The sequence below is a fragment of the Orycteropus afer genome, unplaced genomic scaffold (genome assembly GCF_000298275.1).
Source record: "Orycteropus afer afer isolate SDZICR_OR568_19922 unplaced genomic scaffold, OryAfe1.0 scaffold00858, whole genome shotgun sequence".
Lineage (NCBI taxonomy): Eukaryota > Metazoa > Chordata > Mammalia > Tubulidentata > Orycteropodidae > Orycteropus > Orycteropus afer.
Window position 1 is genome coordinate 501802 of NW_006922445.1, and position 7866 is coordinate 509667.

Sequence of the window (7866 nt, forward strand, 5' to 3'; positions counted from 1 at the left end):
TTGAACCGCCAGCCTTCTGGTTAGCAGTCAAGTGCTTTAGCCACTATGCTACCAGAGCTCTTAGAGAGATGCAAATCAAAACAACAATGAGATACCATCTTGCTCCAGCACTAGTAGCAAAGTTCAACAAGACAGAAAGTAACATATGCTGGCTAGGATGTGGAGAGATTGGGACTCTGCTGGTGGGACTGTAAAATGGTGCAGCCACTGTGGAAAGCAGTATAGCAATTCCTTCAAAGCTGGAATTAGAAATACCATTTGACCCAGCCATACAACACAAAAACATTGTTTTACGTCCTACTTTGGTGAGTAGCAACCAGGGTCTTGAAAGCTTACAAGCAGCCATCTAAGATGCAACAACTGGTCTCTCCTCATCTGGAACAAAGAAAAATGAAGAAAACCAGACATATGGAAACAATTAGTCCAAGGGATTAATGAACCATGCAAATCTCAGCCTATATGACCCAGAGACCAGAAGAACTAGATGGTGCCCAGCTACCACTGTCAACCATTCAGAAAGAAATCAGATTAGGAGATCCTGGATGAAGTAGATGAAAATTGTGGAACAAAACTCAAAATCATAGGAAAGACCAGGCTTACTGGTCTCGTAGAGACTGGTGATTTTCCCGAGACTGTGACTCCTAGTCACCCTTTGATTCTGGATTTGAACTCACTCCTGTGACTTCCATTCAAATAGTAGACAGGCATATAAAGTGAACATTTACAACTGATAGGACATTCCTTAGAATAATCAATCATGGGTAGATCAGAAGGGCAGTGTTTGCACAGGAAGATAGCTTAGTGGGAAGGAAAGTATAGGAAAGAAGGACACAGAGAAAAAGTAACAGGGACGAAGTGGGAAGAGAGATGTTACATTATGGGGATAGTAATCAATGTCATGAAACAAAATGTGTATGAACTATTGTCTGGAAAATGAATTTGCTTTGTAAACTTTCACCCAAATCACAGTAAAAAAGAAAAAAGAATTATATAATAAACCCTGAATGACCCTTCTAAACTACTTTCATTTTTAAAAAATGTGTTTTAGCTGCAGGCAATAGAAACTGTTTTTTCATTAATGATCTATGACTTTTTCCCCTACTCTGGGGCTTTTTTCCCCTCCACAGGAACAAAGACATTTTCTTGACACTGCCATGGAATGAGATCTCTGCTATATCCTAAGCTGCCACCAATCAGCACTGCCACCCATGTTGGACACTGGGGCCTCTGCCCTGATAGGACACAGTCAGGGAGGGAGGTCAGAGTTACAGTGGTAGAAAAGGAAATTTTTACCATTAATGCAGTAAGCCTGCCAATGTGAATTCCTTGAAGGAGACAGCCTTTATTAGGTCATAAAACTTTTGGTATTTTATTCTGGACATAAAACTTACATACCTAACTATGGTAAAATGTTCATCACTGCTGTGGGAGGCAGAATGCTTAAGATGTTCCCCAAGATTCCTGAGTGTGTTTATTAAATTCCAGACTACTTCTAGGTACTGTGTGAAGAGACTCTGCAGATATAATTAAGGTTACTAATCAGCTGATCTTAAAATAGGACAATGATCCTAGATTATCCAGATGGTTCTTTAAAAACACACAAGGGAGTCTGAAGATTTGGAAACAATGGTAAAAGAGGAAATCAGGAGAGATAAGGCAGTAGGGGAAGTCCAGAGTTTTGAAGTGTTAGAAGGACTTCACCTACTATTATTGTTGGCTTTGAATTTGCTTTGTAAACTTTCACCCAAATCACAGTAAAAAAAGAAAAAGAAAAAAGAATTATATAATCTTTGAAGCCAGAAGAATGGAACTAAGAGCCAAGCAATGCAGCCTCTAGAAATGAGAATGCATCCTGGTCAACAACCAGCAAGGAAATGGGGACCCACAAGGAACTGAATTCTGCCAACAACTTGAACAAGTCTGGAAGCAGATTCAACTTGAGAATCTCTGGATATGAAACACAGCCCTGCAACACCTTGATTTCAACCTGTGAGACTCTAATCAGAGGGCCACTGAGCCATGCTGTACTGGACTTTTGACACACAGAACTGTAAGCTAAGAAATAGGTGTTTTAAACCACTAAGTTTGTGGTAATTTTTATAACAATAATACAAAACTAGCACAATTGTTAAAGCTTGTTAGGAAGTATACAGAAATTTGCCAGATTTCCTCCATTTGCCCTGCCTCATCCTGATCTGATCCACATATACTGCATTTGTGGGCTCCTTACCTTCTGACTTCAGGTAGCCCCTCAGTCTGTAAGGAATCCTGGCAGGGAGTTGGAAGAAGAAAGGAGAGTGAGAGCAGGTGCTTATTTTCCCCTCTCCCTCCTTGCCAAGGTCACAAGAACATGTGAGGCCTGAGTCCTAATGGCCTCCAGGTATATCTTTAACTAGAAGTCTTTCAGTGTTGGGGATTCTAACACTCCCCATGCCTCAGGGCTTTTATCTACCCTCCGGACTCAGCATGTATCAGAGATTTCCTCTGGATTCAGCACGTATCAGAGATTTACCTGGCTCCTGAAGTATCCCACATATCAGGGCTCTGCATCCTCCCTAGATAATAATTCCCTAAGTAGACTTTGGAGCCGGGGAATTCCAACATGTCCCCCAACATCTCAGACCCCTGCCCTAAACCCCTTAGCAACAACCAACCATCTGTACCCCTTTGTCCTGGTGCTACTACACCCCATATTTTCCTATAAAAGTGTGATAGTAAAGGAGCACAAGGTCTTTTGCCTTGACCACTGCGTTGGCAAGAGCAGGGACCCTAGCTCGAGCTAGCTAATAAACTTTCCTTTTGCTTTTGCATTATCATGTCTGTGGTGACTTCCTTGCACCGACATTCCTTTCCGGGCTCAACATTTGGTGCGTTGGCCGGGAAGGAAAGTTCGGAACGAGTGAAGTTGCCACGACAGTAGGAGAGTTTCAGGAAGCCAGCAGGATTAGATGTCCTTTGCATGGGGACACTAGTCCATCAGGAAAGGCTGGAAACCGGTGGACGCGCCAGATGAGTGGGGGAAGGAGCCCTTCCTCAACTCACAGGCAGGCTGTGGGCGCTTTTTGGTAAGAGCAGCCCACTTCAGGGGAGTGGGGAGGCCCCTCCAATTTGTGGTGCTGGAACAAGATCTCTTCTGGGTGTCGGATATCTGTGCTGTCTGTTTTGGTGTCTCTTGTTGTGTGGCCACTGTCTTTTATTTGTTCTGTGTTTTCTTAAAGGAGGTTGAAATGGGACAGAAACAGACTACCCCTCTGCCCCTGATGGTTGAACATTTTTCAGAGTTTAAAACCAGAGGATCTAATTTGTCTGTGATAATTAAGAGAAATAAACTAATAACTTTTTGCTCTTCAGAATGGCCCTCTCTTGAGGTGGGGTGGCCTCCGGAGGGCTCACTGGATGGAAAGGTGATCGCAGCCGTATTTGACCGAGTCCAGGTGCCAGGCCCCCGTGGGCACCTGGAACAATTTCCTTATATTTTAGTGTGACAAGATATAGTGACTAACCCGCCCCCATGGCTAAAACCTTTTCTTCCGAACCTCTCTGTTAAGGTATTACCATCCTCACTCGGGACTAGCAAAAAGGAGAAACCGAGATGACCTGGGACCCAAGCAGCTGTTCCACCAGTCTTGCCTGATTCTCAGGCTGACCTCAATCTGGTGGATCTAGAAAGCGGCATATCTCCACCTCCCTATGCCCCTCCGCCACCTTCCCACCCTCTCCAATTTCCACAAGTATCGGGAGGGAATGGAGTGAGTGCTCCAAGTGCGCCGCTCATCATTACAGGCCCAGCCTCCAGCCTCCACCCACGCCAGAGGGTCTCCCAGGAGGCTGAAGCTCCATCGTCTACTATCCAGGTGCTGCCTCTCAGAGCAATTGGCCCGCCCCGTGAGGACGGAAGCAGAACCTGGCAGTACTGGCCGTTTTCAACATCAGACCTGTATAACTGGAAAGTGCAAAATACCCCCTTTTCTGAAAACCCCCAAAGCCTAATTAATTTGTTAGATTCTATATTGTTTACTCATAACCCCACTTGGGATGATTGTCAGCAGCTATTGCAGGTTTTGTTCACCACTGAAGAAAAAGAAAGGATCTTGACCAAGGCCAGGAAAAATGTGCCTGGAGATAATGGGCAACCAACAATGCTTCAGAATTTAATTGACGCTGGGTTCCCGTTATCTCGTCCCGGTTGGAACTTTGAACATCCCAAAAGTAGGGAGCATCTCCAAAAGTACCGCCAGATTCTAATGGCCAGTCTTCGGGTGGTGGCGAGGAAGCCGACCAATTTGGCCAAGGTAAACCTAGTCAGGCAGGGACCAACAGAGAGCCCTGCAGCATATCTAGAGAGGTTGATGGAAGCCTTTAGACTGTATACTTCCATGGACCTACTAGCCGATGAGAGTAGAGCAGCAGTGGTCCTATTTTTTGTAAACCAAGCAGCCCCTGATATCAGAAGAAAGCTTCAGAAGATAGATCGATTAGGTGAGCAGACCCTACAGGACTTAATGAAAGTAGCAGAAAGGGTGTATAATACTAGAGAAACCCCAGAGGAAAGGGAGGAAAGAATACGGAGGGAGGAAAGGGAATTCCAAGCTAAAGAGAATAAACAAAATCAGGAGTTAGCAAAGATTTTCTTTGACAGAGCTTGGGGAGACATAGGGGGCAGAGGAAGGAGACCAGATCAACATGACAGGCCCCACCGAGACCCACCCCTGGCCCCGAACCAATGCACATTTTGCAAAGTGACTGGACACTGGAAGAATGAATGCCCAAAGAAATAGAACAAAAAATATGAAAAGCCTGCTCCTGTTAGGACGTTGGTGGCAGGCAAGGACAGCGACTAGGGGAGACGGGACTCAGAACACCTCCCTGAGTCTTGGGTAACCTTGAAGGTGGAGGGGAAGCCAGTAGAGTTCCTGGTGGATACAGGGGCTCAGTACTCCATCCTAAATAAGAAGGAGGGAAAGATTTCTTCAAAAACTAGCCTAGTCCAGGGGGCAACAGGGGCAAAGCGGTATTATTGGACAACGCAGTGACAAGTGAATCTGGGAACTAAGCAAGTGTCCCATTCATTCTTAATTGTACCTGATTGTCCTGCACTGCTGTTAGGAAGAGACTTATTATCCAAAGCCCAAGCCCATATATTCTTTCACAAAAATGGTGTCCAGGTTACCGATGGGGAATGCTCCCCTTTACAGGTCCTGACGGTCACCTTACATGACGAATACCGCTTGTATAAAGGTGTAGAAGACCAACGTGCAGGTTTAACAGATATGGCTCCGTGGCTGGAAGAGTTCCCCCAAGCCTGGGCGGAAGGTGGAGGAATTGGATTGGCAAAACACTGACCACCCATTATTGTGGGCTTAAAACCCTCTGCCACACCGGTAACAGTCTGACAGTATCCCATGCCCAGGGAAGCCCGGGAGGGCATACTACCCCATATCCAACAGCTGTTATGGGAAGGGGTACTAAAGAGGTGCCGGTCTGCATGGAATACACCTCTCCTCCCAGTAAAGAAACCAGGGGGAGAGTACCGACAGGTGCAGGATCTGAGAGAGGTAAATCGCCGAGTTGAAGACATACATCCCACAGTCCCTAACCTTTATACGCTTCTCAGCAATCTTCCCCCAGATCATGTGTGGTATACTACCCTGGACTTGAAGGATGCTTTCTTTAGCCTGCCCCTAGCCCCGCAGAGCCAAGACATTTTTGCCTTCGAATGGGTTGATGAGACGGATAAAATCCTCAGCCAGCTGACCTGGACAAGGTTGGCCCAAGGGTTCAAGCACTCTCCCACTTTGTTTAACGAAACCTTGAGTGACAACCTACGTGAGTACCGGGGCCAAAACCCGCAAATAACCTTACTACAATAAGCAGATGACTTGATAATAGCAGCCCCCGACCGGGCAGGGTGCCTTGAAGCAACCAGGAGATTGCTCACCACTCTGGAAGAGCTGGGATATCGAGCTAGTGCCAAGAAAGCTCAGATAGCTAAGCCAGAAGTCACATATTTGGGGTATAAGTTAAGAGCTGGGCAGAGGTGGCTCACTGAAGCCATGAAACAGACGATCCTACAGATTCCCCAACCCACAAGCCCAAGGCAGATGAGAGAATTTCTAGGAACAGTAGGTTATTGCCAGCTGTGGATTTTAGATTTCGCCACAAAAGCAAAGTCACTCTATGAGCTCAGCAGGGAAGGGTCGGAGTGGGACTGGACTCCTGAGAGGGACTCAGCTTTTAAAGAACTTAAGGAAGCACTCCTTAAAGCCCCAGCATTGACATTACCTGACCCCAATAAACCATTTCATCTGTTTGTTGATGAGAAAAAAGGAATAGCCAAGGGGTTCCTAATACAACAACAGGGGCCATGGAAGAGGCCAGTAGCATACCTCTCAAAGAAATTGGATCTAGTAGCGGCAGGGTGGCCCCCTTGCCTGAGAATTATTGCTGCCACTGCTCTGCTAGCTAAAGATGCAGATAAGTTAATCCATGGACAGACTTTGAAAGTAACCACTCCCCATGCCATTGAAGGAGTGCTCAAACAGCCTCCGGGGAAATGGATAACCAATGTCAGATTAACTCATTATCAGAGTCTATTACTTGACACTCCAAGGGTGCAATTCTTAGCCCCAACAGCTTTAAACCCTGCCACCCTGTTGCCTAACCCTGACTTAGATAAACCTCTGCATGACTGCTCAGAGATACTCGCAGAGGTAAATACGGTCAGAAAGGACTTGCAAGACTGCCCGTTGGAAAACAGTGACTTCATCTGGTTCACGGATGGAAGCAGTTTCGTACAGGACGGGCTAAGGTATGTGGGTGCCGCGGTGGTAAACGACTGGGAGGAGATTATTTGGGCCGACTCTTTGCCGCCAGGAACTTCTGCTCAGAAAGCTGAACTTATCGCCCTGGCAGAGGCATTGGAAAGGGCAGAGGGAAAGAGGCTAACGGTCTATATGGACAGTCGTTATGCATATGCGACTCTTCATATACATGGCGCCATCTACTGGGAGCGTGGGTTCAGAAACACAGAAGGGAGAGAAATAAAAACCAGACAGAAATTCTTCGCTTGTTATCAGCTGTGACCCGGCCACGAATGGTAGCAGTGGTCCACACCCCAGGGCATTAGAGAGGACACTCCCCTGAAGCAAGAGGCAACCAAGCAGCGGACCAGGCAACTAAGAGAGCTGCCCTCCAAACAGTACGAACTTTAATAACTAACTTACCTTGCCCGCAACTGGAACCCCTGCCTCCTACTCCCAACTATTCCGGAGAGGACATCCAGTGGGCTGAGAAATCACCACAGATAGAAAAAGATCAGAATGGATGGTATATGGACTCAGAGGGAAAACTGATTCTCCCAGAAGGATTGGGACGGCACCTTCTCACACACCTCCACCAAGTGACTCACTTAGGGGAACGGAAAATGTTGGATTTATTGGACAAAGGGCAGATCCGTATGCCCCATCAGAAGCAAGCAGCTCAGAGTGTGGTGGACCGGTGCCGGGCCTGTCAGGTCATGAAAATAGAGAAGAAGAAGAACACACATGCAGGTACAAGGAGGAGGGGGAGGGAGCCTTGCCGTCATTGGGAAATAGATTTCACTGAAGTTAAACCAGGTAAATATGGATACATATATCTCTTAGTGTTAGTGGATACTTTCTCGGGATGGGTGGAAGCGTACCCACTAGAAGGGAAACAGCAATGATAGTGGCCAAGAAGATTTTAGAAGAGAGTACCCAGATATAGAATGCCTAGAACGTTAGGGTCAGACAATGGACCAGCTTTTGTAAGTAAAGTTATCCAGGGCTTAGCCTCAACTCTGGGGGTAAATTGGAAACTACATTGTGAATATAACCCTCAGAGTTC

The 7866-nt window shown here is 46.4% G+C and overlaps 1 protein-coding gene across 1 annotated transcript; it reads left to right on the forward strand.

Moving 5' to 3' along the window:
* Positions 1-1874: 1874 nt before the first annotated feature.
* LOC103212156 lies at positions 1875-7550 on the forward strand (the record flags this gene model as incomplete). Its single annotated transcript, XM_007958157.1, is given in 3 exon segments — positions 1875-1989; positions 3934-7056; positions 7059-7550. Coding segments are annotated over 3 exon segments (3730 nt in total), but the record flags the coding sequence as incomplete, so codon positions are not given.
* Between the last annotated feature and the right edge of the window lie 316 nt (positions 7551-7866).